Source organism: Chaetodon auriga, chromosome 13 (assembly GCF_051107435.1).
Source record: "Chaetodon auriga isolate fChaAug3 chromosome 13, fChaAug3.hap1, whole genome shotgun sequence".
Classification (NCBI taxonomy): domain Eukaryota; kingdom Metazoa; phylum Chordata; class Actinopteri; order Chaetodontiformes; family Chaetodontidae; genus Chaetodon; species Chaetodon auriga.
Genome location: NC_135086.1, coordinates 8,681,525 through 8,697,598, shown reverse-complemented (window position 1 = coordinate 8,697,598; position 16,074 = coordinate 8,681,525). Strand labels below are relative to the sequence as shown.

At 40.9% G+C, this 16,074-nt stretch overlaps 1 protein-coding gene across 1 annotated transcript; it reads left to right on the top strand.

Annotated features, from left to right (window-relative positions):
* The first annotated feature begins 6,489 nt into the window (after nt 1-6,489).
* On the top strand, nt 6,490-12,099 carry LOC143330625 (frizzled-7-A-like). The gene is made up of 2 exons (XM_076747324.1): nt 6,490-9,731; nt 9,912-12,099. The coding sequence occupies exon 1, from the start codon at nt 7,987-7,989 to the stop codon at nt 9,688-9,690; it is 1,704 nt and encodes a 567-aa protein (XP_076603439.1). The 5' UTR covers nt 6,490-7,986; the 3' UTR covers nt 9,691-9,731; nt 9,912-12,099.
* Nucleotides 12,100-16,074: the final 3,975 nt, after the last annotated feature.

Genomic DNA, 16,074 nt, shown 5'->3' with positions numbered 1-16,074 from the left:
AATTTCCAAACAAAAAAAAACCAACTCAGACAGCAGCAACACACTGAAAATCACATGACAAAAATTGTGTGGGTGAAAACCCGACGTTAGTGTTCTAGGGTTAATACTAACTGACTTTGAGCACTTCTATGCTGCTGCTACTCATTCACCATGTGCCATTATGTCAACACACCATGTGAATTAATGTTAATATAACACACTCTGCTGATGATTATTTTGTAGCTAATGCCAATACTAATAAATTACAATATGCTAAACTGAGAAGGTGAATATGATATATAGTAAACATGATATCAGCATCCACATGTTAGCGCTGTCATTGTGAGAATGTTAGCATGATGACATTAGCATTTAGCTAAAAGCACAGCCTCACAGTACAACTGGCATAGTTGTAGACTCTTGCTATTTATATGTTTTAATATAATTCCTTCAACACTGTTGTCTTTATTGCCTGGTAGCACGCAGTCAATATTAGTGTACACAAACACATCCATGCTGTCAAACATGTTGGCTGATAGGTAACAAGAAACTGCAGAATGGACAAATATTTGAGGCAAAAAGTAAATGAATCCCAGACCATTTAAAGCCTAAAACCATCAAGTCTCACTTCAAATGCAGCGTTCTGGAGAACAGAGCCCAAACAATGAAGAACACTGTCACTGTCTTAATACTTTTTGACTGTGCTGTATTTGGGTGTTCCCAGCCAGTAGTTTGCAGTAACAGTGAGGTGATCTCAGAAAGCTGAGCAGCCCACTGATGTGTGTCAGGAGCATAAATACAGCTACACCCACTCAGTGCTAACTTTGGCTGTACTTTTATTAATGCTATTCTATCCAACATTTTGTAATTTACAGCGTGGATTTTTCTGGCCACACACTCTCATACGGCGTTTTTGTGCAAGTAGATGAGACGTCAGTCAGTGAGCTTCCTGCTGCCTGCCTCTGGGCCGAACACGCACTCGTTTGGTCCAAATAAATCGTTCTTTCATCACTGTGTGTGTGTGTGTGTGTGTGTGTGTGTGTGTGTGTGTGTGTGTGTGTGTGTGTGTATGTGTGTGTGCGCGTGTCTGTGTGTGACTAGTCCAGTACTGTAGGCTCTCTGTGTTGCATGGACAGACACAAACCAGCTGCCTGCATTCCTCTCTCTCTCTCTCTCTCTCTCTCTGCTGACTTCTTAAGGTCGATCTCCCCTCCCCCCATTCAGACGAGTGTCCCACACAAACTTCTATAATGCTGATGCTTTATCTATCTCTCTGTCTATCTATCTACACACACACACAAACTTATACCAAACCAAAACTCTCCCACTCACCCACACACACGCACCTTCAGCGGATGGCTTTTTGAAGCTGCCCTGTTCAACACCAGTCACTCATCCTGATGTGTTGCCATGCATCCTCAGTCTGAGGTAGCTGACACCCCATAATCCTCCTCAGCCAATCAAACGCCTGTTCCCGCTAATGTTTCAGCACGTTAGCTTCAGTTGTCTGGTCTATTTCTGCTTTGCTCCATTGTTGTTGCCATGACTACCTGCTCTGTGGGTGCCGGTCTCACCTTGATAACAAACCTTTTTCTATTATCCTTGAGGTTTTTGTTGGAGAATGACGGTACATTTATTTTGGGATTAAACCTTCAATAACTTTTTTTTTTTTTTTTTTTGGTTGTGAACACACTATTGACACACCATCACCTTTTAAACTGAAAGTGAACATGTTGGAGTTTCCATTAGCATTAATTTGGAGTTGCATTTGTGTCCACTGCTATATTGCTATCTGTTCACTATTTTGTTCTCTATCATTTCCTGGGGGACATATTTACTCTTTAGCTGCTAAATGATCCACTGTGTTCACCAGCTACTTGCTGACTTGGTCTGTCTGCTTTGTGTTGCAGGGCAGGTAGCATGCAGCGTCTTCATCAGGGCTTTTTCACTGAAAACAGCAGTCTGCTGTGGCTGGAAATGGCGCCATGAGAGCGGCGGGTGAACCAAAACAGTGAAGCTGCAGCTAAACAATGAGCTGAAAGTGCAGCTCTATACAGCTATGTCAAGCGAAAAGGACATGCAGAGTTGGATGCAAATTCTCTGTGTGTTCATCACTGCGAGCAACAGATTTCGCATTCAAGTAGTCATGTGAACCACTGTTAATATAAAAATATTTATTACAGCTCCTTTAATCTCACATAACCAGACTTAAACGTCGAAGTAAGCATTCAAAATGCCCATTCTCACACTCTTACATTTGGCAAGACAGTGCGCAGCAGACAATTCTAATAAAGCAGTAAATAGCTGAGGAGTAACTGTATAAGTCTTAGTGGTTTTCATAGTGACATAGAGAGGACCAGGTCCAAAAAACTCCTTAAGATGTTTGTTGACTTTTCAGTGAAGTATGTGCACCACCCCTGCATACTTTTCATATGAATCCACACTTGTTAATACACAAGAAAAACACAACTTCACCTGAAATGAACCCAGACATCATGATTATTATGAAGAATGCTTTGATGAACCCTTTAATCTCCAGGACACCCGCTCACAATCTTATTTTCATGGTATAATGTTGATTTTCAATGCATAAGTCTGAAAACATTGAGGGTAATTGTGTAAAATCCATATTATCAACGGATGGATAGATAACTGATGGTGGAGTTTAATTGTTGTCTCATGCAAACATGGCCAGGCTGCGCTGGTACCACAAAGTACTACAAACCACATCCTGAATGTTTCCTCCATGTTTTTTGAAATGCAAATACAACTACAAAAACTCCAGTAAATAAATAAATATTACAAATTCGTGCAACTTACAATCACACATACACGTGGATTAAAGCGTGGACATAACTTGACACGGTGCACTAAACGCTTTAAGCTCACCACTCAAAAACACTTAATGCTGGTTAGACCAACTTGGTCAGCCAACACGTCCTGTAAGACGTCCTCAAATTTGAAAAGCTCCTCAGACCAAACAAAAAGGCTTGTGTTTTTCCACCTCTGCTCCACATCTAAATAGTTGTTCAGTATTGGGTTTCACATGGTAGCTCAATACCTTGCATGGCGGTCATGCTTCTGGCTATCCTTAAACTGAGCAAGCACAGTCTAAAACCATCAAAATCTTTCTTGTTTTGTTTATTTCACCTTGGTCTACTGTAAATCTACTTGTTGTTTGTGTAAAACCTTTTTTTTTTTCCTCTCCAGCAGATGTCCAGCTGCAGCAGACCGCAGTCCAAACAGTGACTGACTGTCTGGAAACCTGCTGGACTGCCCACATCTGCTTGACCACTGCAGACACTATCTACATAAATACACAGACAAACAAACAGCCACAGTCAAACACGATGAAGTGCATCCATTTGACCCGGTGTGGCCACTAACTGCTGTGTTTTACACCACGGGGAGAAACGAGGAGTGTGTGTGTGCGTGTGTGAGTGAAAAAGATCAAAGTATTACAAGCTCATTTAAAACGCCATCATCTTGCCTCAGTTATTAACTGTGAATTTGAACAAAGTGTCTGTGTTTACATGTTGAGCCTGTGTGGGTATAATGCTGGGTACCGTGTGTCCGATTTAAGAGGTTTAACCATCAAACTCCAACAACGACCGTCTCGTATTATCATCACTTATCCTCCAAATTAGTGGTCACCAATTAGTGGCCTATTGTTTCCAACCAACCACATCAATGTTATTTGTTTGGCTCAACATTTAAGCATTGTTTAGAAATCTATTGTAACTATAACAACATAAATGATGTCTGTGTCAATCTCGAATTTACTTTGAAGTCTTTCTCACTGACGACCAACTTATAATTTCGATGTGATGAAATGTGGGTTTTACATGTGCACACAGGTGGGGTTAGGTGATAACTTGATATTTTATCAGCAGAATTGTACTGTGATGTGATCAAACAAATCAATGTCTGAGTAATCTATCTTTTTATGAGCATCTTCAGCATTTCTTCAGGATGAATAAAACACTTTTTTTTAAATCTTATCTCATCTGATCTTAATTAAAAACTGGCAAAATGGGTGATTTTTTTTAATAGATAAGGTTTTAGTCTTTCCTAATGCATTTCAATTTGGCATATATTTGCCATATATTTTGGAAAACACAATTGTTAATATTATGTGAGAATCATACAGATGTTATATGCTTTGGACTGAATCGTGCTCCATATAAACAATCAGAATAGAGAATGTGTAGCAAAATGTTTAAACACATTTCTCAAGCAATGTTATTTAGGACACTAAGTTAATAATTTTGTGATTCTTTACCGGGTCACTGGCCTGTTCATTCATCAGAGCAGCCCCAGAAAACCCACCCACCCATTCATTTATTAACCTTTGCTTCCATCCATCTCCAGTGTCTAACATCACTGGTTCTGCAGGCTGTGACACTCAGATGGTGATTTGTCCAATACTCTCATGGGAAATCAGTGTGCTAACAACATCGATAGCTTTAATACCTGAAGTCCTTACTTATTACACAACTGTCAATCAGATGAGTGTAGCGAGGCTCAACCCAGCCAGTGAAACCAGTCCTCCAATCAGAACTAGCCATAAAAATTTCACCCATTCTTCAGATTGATAATTGAGCTACCGGAGGCTCCCAGCTATACTTTCTCTATCTGTGCTATTCAGTTCACATATTCATGAAATCATTTTGTTTTTTCTTTGCATATTTCATGATGATGCGGTCAGTTTATTTAAATCAGACACCAAAGACACAAAGTAAAAGAATATAAACTATTCTGCGAGTAAGAGATCAAAAGAAGAGAAACAGAAGAAGGGAATTCAGTGAACATGTGCTTCAGATTCAACCAGTCAGTGGAGAACATAAAGGTTTTCATCTGGTTTTAAAGGTACTTAAAGCAGCTAAAATCAATAGTTTTATCATCCCAATGTATCAAATGACAAAGTGAAAACAATGTGACAGTGTGAAAGGTGTCGCTCGTGATGAACCCACAGAGAATTATCACTTGAATGTGCAGCTCCCCTCAGCTTGACTGAGCTTTAAAGTGAGTTTCAGCTCATTGTTTCGCTGTCCGGATGCAAATTTACTGTTTTGGTTCAATTTCACAGCTCTCACAGCATTGTTTTTGGAGGCTAAAGAGCCTCTCTCAGGAGCTGGTACAGACCAAAAACAGAGCTGAAAGAGAGTGAATATTGGACTATTTGTCATGTGTCTGGAAACACAGCTCCAGATGAACGATAATGTTGCTGCCTAACTGTTGGATGTGTAATTAAGAAACTGTCTGTTAACAAGTTTAAAGTAGCTGCAAGCCTGGTCAGACAGCCAAATCTGTATTTGTCTCAAGCCCTTTTAGGGGGTCAGTAGGTAAACAGTGATATTTTTAACACTATGACAAGTTTATAATGGTGCAAAGAAAATTGGTTATCTGTTCAGTTTTCCTTTTCTCTGTGTTATGATTGTAGCAGCAGCATGCTGAATGTTTTCTGAGGAGAATGCAGTTGTCCAGTGTGCTAGAAAAAGCATGGACATTTTCACTGTGAGCAGATTTAATGACTTGGTGTTGTCGCTAAGATTTAGATCTGATTTGGGGATTATACCATGACAGTCAAGATGATCATTGAATATCATCCTTTAATTTTCTGTCTTTACTGATAGTCTTTACTGATAGCTAAAGGATGCACTTTCTTATTTCCTCTGTGTAAATGGGACTGTAGTTGCTTGGTGACAGAGCTAACTGTGGGTGTCAAAACTACGCAATTCTACTAATTTACATAATGTGACCTAATGGAAGCATGTAAAGAGGCCCAAGGACTGAGCCTTTGAGAACTGAGCATGTAATGGTGATTTACGTAGTTGCTGAATAGACCAAGAGGTCCCTGTCCTGGAGGACTCTTAAAGTCCAACCCACTTTTTCAGTCTTCTTACTAGTGTTACGGTCGACTATGCCACAAGCAGCAAAGAGTCTTAAGGGTGAGGAAAAACAGTTTGTCTGTCCCTCTGCTGTGGGTCAGAAATCCAGATCAGCCTACTGGTCTTTTTCAATCGTTCTTGTCTTATCTTTTATAGGCCAGTTTGCAGCTGAAAACTTCTACTTCTCACTTTTCCTTTTGGTTCAGCTTCTCTTCCTGCTCTCTCTCTCTCTCTCCTTCTCTTTCTCCCCCTGCCCTCTTCGACCTTCTCTCTTCTTCCTGTCCCTTCCCCCAACACAACCTACCCCCACCCTCTTTTATCCCACTCAGGGTGAAAAGACACCAAATGCAAGCAAGGCCACCAGGAACCTCCTACACCTCCAACACTTGGTCGCCTCTGGGCAGATTGATCATGCTGTCACTTCAAATTACTGCTGCTTTGCCTGTTGTTGCTGTTTATTCCCACAATGATACAGATCAATTCAGGAGCTGCATCTGATTGTTTGCAATGAACCCCTTCAGACACTAAACAGCAACAGGTACTTGCAGCTCTTGCTGAGGTTGAGCAGTTAAGATGCTGGAATCTGTTTGGGTTTTGTTTTTTTTGTTTTTTTCATGGTTTCCTCACTGTGCTGCAATGTGCTTACATGTCCTACGTACAGTGAGGGACTGTGTAGAGATTCTGTGAGGAGATGGTGAGAGCTCAACTTCGCAGCTGCAAAAAAGTTTCGACTGCATCAACTTCAACCAAACTTTCTGCAACTTTCGGATAACACCACATGTACTACAGGGTATGACTGCTTATGTAGAAGATGAACCATGATAAACAGGAAAGAAAAAGCAAAAAAAGGGTTCTAATACTACACACATTTGTCCAGGTATTGGAAAATGAACAGCCACTATGCAAAGATAGTTACTCTGACTTTACTGATTGCACGCCTGACAATCAGATGTAATTGGCATTTCATTTCACCTCATTAAAATTCACTATTTATATTGTTGAAAAATATGAAATGTGGGCAGCAATTCAGAGGAACTGTGTTCATACACTTTCTTTATAATTTCCAGTGTATCCTCCAATAATCTAAAGGCTTTGTGCTGTGTTCTCTTCTCAACAAAAGTAACACAGAACATTTTTAATTTAACACATTTAGAATGCACAGATTTTTACTTAAAACTCAATTTTAATTTTAAGTTGTGGTTGTGTCTGAAATTGTTAACATTCCTTCTTAGGTAGTACTGTTTGCTTTATTTTCAAATAAATGTATGAACACGAGTCATTTAGTAAAAGTAAGGAAGAGAAATACACAAAAAGAATAAAGAAGAATTTTACAGTTGACAAATTAGATTTGTACCTTTCCCCCTTCTTTCATAAATGCAAAAAGAAACACATTTTATGTAGCATCTACGAAATTTAAGTGCTCTACTATCAGAAAATGATTATTTTCTGTAAATTCTCCGGTGTAATGTAATTACTGTAACACATTTTCCGTCCATTGGGAGTAAAAGCCAATCAAGATCGAATCCTGTAGGAAAACAAATGCTAGGATTGGCTGAGACGCGGCATCGGTTTCAAGGCACCCTGCGTTCTGTCTGGGGGTCTTGTGAATGGAGGGGGTGCCTGGAAACCGGTGGAATCTGCACGGAGTGAGGAAAGCGAGCCTCTGGACTTCCAACTGCTCAGCATGTGAACCGACGCTCTGTGTAAAGTCAAGACGAAAAACGATGGAAATATAAGACTTTTTACGTTTTAAATGCTTCTCGTTTTGCGCGAAAGTAACGACGCAGTAGTGTAAACTGCGCTGGAATAATTCGTGTTTGCGTTACTTCAAGAAAATGGGACTTTAAGTGTTATTTTTCACCGGGTTGGGAGTGAGAGTGGACTGCTTGGAGTCACTTACAAAGACCATCAAGAAGTCATGACTCGACGAACGTTTCACTCGGATTTATCTTCATAAAATACGAAGAAAAGACGATTACGACAACTTCAACTCGACTTACTCGGACTACGAGCTAAGTGCTGATACAATTAATGCAGATTTGCTTTGCTTTTCAGTCGTTTTCAAGTCGCCCTACTTGAATCAAAGTTTTTCCTTCCCTCCCCCTCCTCCCCAACTATGGCGGCGGCCAGGTCCACCACTGGCTCCGTGTTGCTGCGGATCATGTGGCTGGTGTGCGGGCTATCCTCACTCACTTCTGCTCAGCATTATAACAGTGAAAGTGGAATATCCGTCCCAGAACACGGGTTTTGCCAGCCCATCTCCATCCCGCTTTGCACCGACATCGCCTATAACCAGACCATCATGCCGAACCTCCTGGGCCACACGAACCAGGAGGACGCCGGGCTAGAGGTGCATCAGTTCTACCCTCTTGTTAAGGTCCAGTGCTCTGCGGATCTAAAGTTCTTCCTCTGCTCCATGTATGCCCCGGTCTGCACAGTTTTGGAGCAGGCCATCCCCCCATGTCGGTCCCTTTGTGAGCGTGCACGGCAGGGATGTGAAGCCCTGATGAATAAATTCGGCTTCCAGTGGCCGGAGCGGCTCCGCTGCGAGGCTTTCCCCGTTCACGGAGCCGGCGAGATCTGCGTCGGCCAGAACACTTCCGAACCCAGCAGCCCGGCCTCCTCGTCTTCCCCCTATGCACCCGACCCTGTGACCCTTCCTCCGAACATAGTCCGACCCAACCAACGCCCTCCCCAGCACAACCAGTACCACCAGTTCTCCTGCCCTCTACAGCTGGAGGTGCCTTCCTATCTGGGCTACCGATTCATGGGGGTCAAAGACTGCGGAGCCCCATGTGAGCCCACTAAACCAACTGGCATCATGTATTTCAGGGAGGATGAGGTGAAATTCGGCCGGCTGTGGGTAGGAATCTGGTCCATTCTGTGCTGTGTGAGCACCTTATTCACAGTGCTCACCTACTTAGTGGACATGAGGCGGTTCAGATACCCCGAGAGGCCCATCATCTTCCTATCTGGGTGTTATTTCATGGTGGCGGTAGCCTACGCTGCTGGGTTTTTCCTGGAGGACAAGGTTGTTTGTGTGGATAAATTCAAAGACGACGGCTACAGGACTGTGGCTCAGGGGACTAAAAAGGAGGGCTGCACCATCCTCTTCATGGTGTTGTACTTTTTTGGTATGGCCAGCTCCATCTGGTGGGTGATTCTGTCCCTGACTTGGTTCCTCTCTGCTGGGATGAAATGGGGCCATGAGGCGATCGAAGCTAACTCTCAGTATTTCCACCTGGCCGCATGGGCTGTCCCGGCCATCAAAACAATCACCATCCTCGCCATGGGGCAGGTGGATGGCGACGTCCTCACTGGGGTGTGTTTCGTTGGGATCTTCAACGTGGACTCCCTCCGCGGCTTCGTCCTGGCCCCGCTTTTTGTTTACCTGTTCATCGGTACGTCCTTCCTCCTGGCCGGCTTTGTGTCCCTCTTTCGAATCCGCACCATCATGAAGCACGACGGCACCAAGACGGAGAAGCTGGAGAAGCTGATGGTGCGGATCGGTGTGTTTAGTGTGCTCTACACGGTACCGGCCACCATAGTGATCGCCTGTTACTTCTACGAGCAGGCCTTCAGGGAGCACTGGGAGCGGACCTGGCACATGCAGACCTGTAAGCGCTTCGCGGTCCCCTGTCCGGTTCACAACTTCGCCCACATGACCCCGGACTTCACTGTGTTCATGATCAAATACCTGATGACCATGATCGTCGGGATCACTTCGGGTTTCTGGGTCTGGTCCGGGAAGACTCTTCAGTCATGGCGGAGGTTCTACAAGCGCCTTAGCAGCGGTAACCACGGAGAGACAACGGTGTAAAGTTGAGAGAAAGCCACGGATATAAAAACCATGTAAATGAGGTCAAATAGCTTTCATTTTTAATACTATTTTGGACATGTTTTTGATTGGATTTTTGTGTTTTCAGCTTGTGACAGCAATTCAGGCTTTTGGACATACAACCAAACTTTATATTTGATAGAAGTTGGATGCATTTTCGATATATATCTTATTTTTCTTTTTTTTTTTTCTATCATCATCAGAGAGCACACACTCCCCGGCATTTGCATCTTTGGATTATCTTTGGTGTAAATGGCCATGCTGGTCCCTGGACTGAAATGCCAGACTGGTGAAGTTACTTTTAATATGAAACTCCCTACATATTATTGATTATATCCTTTAATATTACAGTTTGAATGTACTTCCTGTCTACTCTGGTGAAAGTTTCTCAGTGGAGAGCACCATAACAAAAAGACTGATGGGTCAAGCAGTGTGGCCTTCGGTACATGCTGCATCAGAAAGGTCAAAGGTTTGATCCCTACAGCAGCCACACCCTCTGACTGTGAATTCATGAATTAGGATGCCTGGATTGTACCTGCATATTTGAAGTTACTCTGCTTTTAGTTAAAGACTGAACTTCTTTTTAATACATGTGTTAGACATTGCAGAGCACAATCTCGCCTGTTTTAATCTGAGGAATAATGCATGTGATTCTGCCGTTATGTGCCAAGTGGCTGCCCAGAAATCAAACATTTTTTTTCTCACTTTTTTTATGTTATTCTTCCAGACTGTTGAGTATTTGCTCCTGTATTGAATGTTCACTCCGAAGGTGAATGAAGTTATGTATTGGTTTGCACAGCTATCCTTAAGGTTAAAAGTGTTAAAAAATGACTGATTCACCACAGGATGACCTGGATCAAACAAAGAGACCACACACACACACACACACACACGAACGGGCCTCCACTCTCTGCAATGAAGACAACAGCTCATTGTTTGTCTCTGTGTGTGGTCTCTCAACTGTTGGATCCCCCATCAAAAAGACTTTTTAAGCTTTTAAGACATCCAAAGCACCATTTCAAGGATCCAGATTTAATCCATACAGGGTGGAAATGGTTGCTCAGGATTTTTAATGTTATTTTATCCTGGATAAAGATGACGGTACAATTTCATGCCTGTATTCTATCCAATGTAACTGACTCTGCCTTACTCCCATATAATTTCACTTGAAGTTTTCAATGATTTTCACAAGCAGACTGAACATTTTAGAGTTTTTAATGTATCATTATTTTAGTGTCTGTGCTACCTTACATCAGCCTTCAAAACACAGAGAAACTGTGTTTATCGTTGCCTGAAAACAGGATTTGTGTTTGATTTTCTAAATCATGGAAACACCAGGAAGAAAGGCGAAGATTGCAACCATGTGGGGATATATATGTAATTTTTTTTATCATTATTTGGAGAGAGTGAAGTGGAGACTGTGCGATGTTTTATCTGGGACTAAATCACTGGAGATAATACTGCAGGTTATTACTACAGAAATGCGTGTGTTGATGAGGTTCAGCATCTACTTTTCCTAGAGAGCAGTTAACAATAATTTTGAAAAGTAATTGTAAAGTTTGGGAAACGTGTCAGGCTGTTTATTCCTTCTCTGAAACCTGAGCTGTTTTTGAACTTAACACTCTTAATTTAAGTGAGAACAAAATGTTAAAATGATGATGTCGTCACTTAACAGTGCTGAATACATTATTGATAGCAGCAGCATCAACCAGTGATTTAGTCCCGTTGGTAATCTGTTGTTGTGTGCAGGAGTATTAATATTTGAAATTTATTTCCACGACTAAATGAAATCAGCAGGAGTTCTTGTGGTGAAATCTGTAGCACATGTAGCACATCTCTACATAGATCACATGTAAATGATGAATGGAAACACCCTGCAGCAATTAGGGCAGACACTATGACACTATGGACCCGGTGCTCTAATCTTTTTAAATCGAAAAAGCTGCGCCCTGAATCCACACATGCTGTTACTACAAAGGAAACGAGAAATGTCACATTGCTTATGTGAATGTACTACATACCTCAAACCCTGGTTAAAGGATTGAATTAGGAAACAGGGCACCACTCCACTACACATGAGTCATCTCTCATCCATCAAGTTTTTACCTAACAAGGCGAAAGTATTCTCTGTAATTGTCTTCAGGCAGCACAGATCTGCCAGTGTTAATGATACCAGACTGATGTGTTTGTCTTGTACCCAGTTTTCAGAAGGAATATGAGCGTGGGTTTTTTTTTTTTTTTTTATTAGAACATATGCAACCTACCAAGTAAACAGACTGTTTTTTAAAGGCATATTGTATTTATGGGGATACTCATTTTTTGTCTTTTTTACTTTTTTTTTTTAATGACATAAGCCTGTTGTATGTATACAGTTTGAATAAAAGCGATAAGGTTTGTAATGTGGCGAGCCCTGTGGTTTGTGCTCACAGATTAAATCATGTTGAATTTCACAGAAAGTTTTGACCTTGGAAACTAGTTGACAAAACACTCTTAATCTCAGAGTAAGTGGACCTTGAGTTCAGACTGTTTTGTCAACATATGCAGGGTATTTATTGTTCAATAATGCAGCAGAAGTAAAAGCAAAGGTTTCCATGCAAAGTGCTCTTATGACCAGCTAAGACAAGTTAAGGTCGTACTGCTTTCACTTACCACCTAAACCTGATGGCATACCAGTGAAAATGCTTGACGCATGACTTAATAGACATTAGTGATGACACACAGGCGACATTGTGGTGTTGCTGAGCTGGGAATTTGGCCAACAAGTGAAAAGCTCAAGTCCTATAAACTTAAAGGTTAATGACAGTATCCTTCCATTATCTGCAAAACACTTTGGGCAGTGTTGCTGCTTTAATCATACAAGAAAAAGTTCGACAATTTAGTTAATTTAGTTCAATTAGTGCTGGGTCTGTGGTGATGTAGCTTACTGAAACCAAACCCACTCACAAACAGCAACGTAACTGACAATAGTTCTTAAGGTTAGTGATGCTGTTTTCATGCCAAACACCTCGTTACCTGATGGAGGTTGAGGGTACTGACATGTTAAATAAATAAAAAAATAAATATGGCAGCTTTAAATTAGAGTTTATGCTTTTGTCCTGTTGCAGAACTGTAAAAATCTTCTGCCCTCAACTGAGCGCAGTGTTTTAGTTTGTGATACTGCAGCACCCTCTGCAGACACACATGTAGAAGTGCATGAATGGTAATTCAAAGGGGACTGGGGGAGAAATCTGTTTGTATTGAGCAGAGGGGACTGAGAACTTGATTTTACTGAAGCAGAAGATCACTAATGTGCATCTAATGAAGTAAATGCACTTCATTAAAATCTAAAAAATGAGGTTGATATTACAAAATGCATACTTCACAAATAAGATCAACATCTCTATAAAACTTTGGGTACATTTTTATATTAATCAGAAAAATACTATTCTGCACTGACTGTTGCTAATTCTATTTATCATTTGTCCCAATTGCTAATGCTATCACTCTGCTCCACTGCAGGCCTCATATGATTAATTAACCTACACTAATGATCCAGTTTTGCATAATCAAAATGCCACAGCACCACCTGCTGATGTGAATGAGTGCTGCAGTGACAAGCCCCCGCTGTATGAGCGGGTTCTCCCATTATCCAGCAAGCACCTCATTTCTATTCAACCTTGACATTTAGGAAACCGAGCTGGGGTGTTTGGGGCGAGTACATCAGCTGCACTTTTATTAAGATGCCCCAGAAATTATGGAAGCTGATTAGCTCTGACTGACTTGAACTACACAGTGGTGGAGGAAGTATTCAGATCCTTTACTTAAATAAAAGTACTCATACTACACTGTATAGGCCTACGCCTGGAAAATATTACTTAAGTCAAACTATGTAAGTATAATATGGAAAATTATTACTCATGTATTGCAGGTTTAATGCATCAAGAAGTGGATGATTGGTCCAACATCAACAAGTTAATCATCACAGCGCCAAACAAATTCCTCAAGATGTCCTCAGCAATAGGGTGTATAAATACCCCAGTGGCACATGTCTCTAGCACTGATCTCTCATACCACTCCCAAATATGGCCATTCTCACCACCATCACTGCTGTGTGGAAAGACTCTATTTGATACTTAAATCTAAACATTAGCTTATGTCTGACCGACATACATTTCGACATTTGCCTCACTAAATGAAGTCACAGTCCCAAAACCTTAAGATTTTATCAATCTTCCTTGAGCAGTTCCTTCTATGTACACACACTTCGTCTATATGACCTTGGTTGCGAGAACCAGAGAGGACACCAAACGAAGGGTTATTGTGCTCCACCTGAGGTCATAATGACCTGTAACCTTTTGGCCTTTGCGCACGCACAGATAAAGGAGAAAAGAGAAGGTGAGAAGGAAACTTATTTCACAAGATGAAGCTAATTTTTAACAGTTTTTTACAGGACTACACCTACCTTCATTATGGATTAATCTGCTCATACTTTCTCCATTAATTATTTGTTGGTGTGTAACAGTTCTGAAAATAGTTCAATCAGAGTAATAGTATAAATCTCATTTCTTTCTACGTTAATAACTCCAGATATTGTTCATTTTCAAAACTGTAGTCTTCAGACTCAACCGAGAAATGACTCAGACATTGCTCAGCTCCCTCTGGAGCCATAAAAGTTGTAGACTTAAAGCCCTGCAGACAGGTATTGATGCGTTTGAGTTCTCACATGTTAATGATCTCTGGTCTAGTGCTGACCTCTGGGGGCCACAGCCGTAAATACATGCAGCCCGTCAGCCCCCTGTGTAGTATGTTAACCTTACACTTATCATTCTGTCACATTTACTTTATAGTTTTTTCAGTTGTCTGAGCTGATTGTTAGAAACACAGTTTTCAGTTTGCAAAACAGCAAATGCTTACTTAAAACTGAGCTGTGCTCTCACATCTCATATGATCAGACTCACTTTACAGTTTTTTTTATACATGTGCTAAGTCACGTTTTGCAACAGCACTAGTGGTTTAAACAGTAGTTAAATGACGGGCTGTGACATCCTGAGCATGACTACAGCAATATTTGCTTTGACAGTGTCATTTTTGACATCAGCACTTGGGGTCACCAAAGTCTGATATTTTCATATCCTTCATACTGGAGATTTATGAGTAGAAATTTTGTCATAAAAAGGAAGTTTTCAGTCAGAAAGAGAACTTGAAGGTAACTCAGATTAATAGCAGCTAAGGTGAGAAATGAGGCTGTTGATTGATTCTAAATTCACTGTTTCATTAAAAGTCATAATGCAATATTTTTTATTTACTTTCCCACAATGGAACTTAAAATTACAAAAGAATATTGTCATAATAATATTGTCAGACCAGTATTGTCATATTGGTTTGCATTTGGCTGCAATATGTCATATGTAATATTCAGATGCTTGAACAAAACCTTTAGTTTTACTGAAAGATAACATTACAGCATCATGCTGAAATTTTGGCACATGCCGCCAGCACAAAAGACACAGTGTCAGCTGAGTTCTCCATTTCTTTCTGATGTAATGTGTCTTAATTTTTCAAATAATCCGGGTTTTAGGCATGCAAACACATTGAGATGCTGCTCAATGTGAGTGGCCGCTGCTGACTCGTCACTGTGAGTTTAATTTACATAATTTCCCTGACTAAAATCTTCACAACAAGGGAGCAAAACCTGTTAACACTGATCCCTACATACCACTGTGCAACAGCACAACAGTGTGTTCCACCACACTGGTTAAATTAACACAGCTAAGTTAATTATGGTTATGAAGATATATAACATCACTTAGTTGGATAATGGATTATGACGCAGTGAAGCGAAGAGTTAAATGATAAAAAAAATACCTTGTGAAATCTGACTTCTTCTGATCAGCACTTTTGAGAAGCATCTTTTCAGTCACCGGTGGCAAAATGTCAGGATGTAGATATCAGCAATCAAAGAACAACATGAAGCAAACAGGATGGGAAGGAGAAGGGGAACTTTTCTTAATTTGTTTTCCAGTTAGCGAACTACGCAGAGGATCATTTTTGAAGGAGCAACTGTGAGACAAATAATTCTATTGACACTGTATGACTGATTATCAAATCCTACATATTAGTGCTTTATGAGAAGAGATTCTGCCAGATACTGCCAGAGAATGAGAATGAGTTGAGGAGGAAACTTGGGGGTTAGTTTGATGAGCAGCAACTAAGATGAGAAATGAGCCTGCTGATTGATTCTAGCAGATGCTAGGCCGATGCCTTTAGTTTTACTGAAAGCTGATCATGTGTGCAACCTTCTACATTACTTTTTGTCTATAGCTTGTAAACTACAAATGTAGTATTATCCTCCCACAGAACAGAGATAACCCCCATTGCTGTAAATAT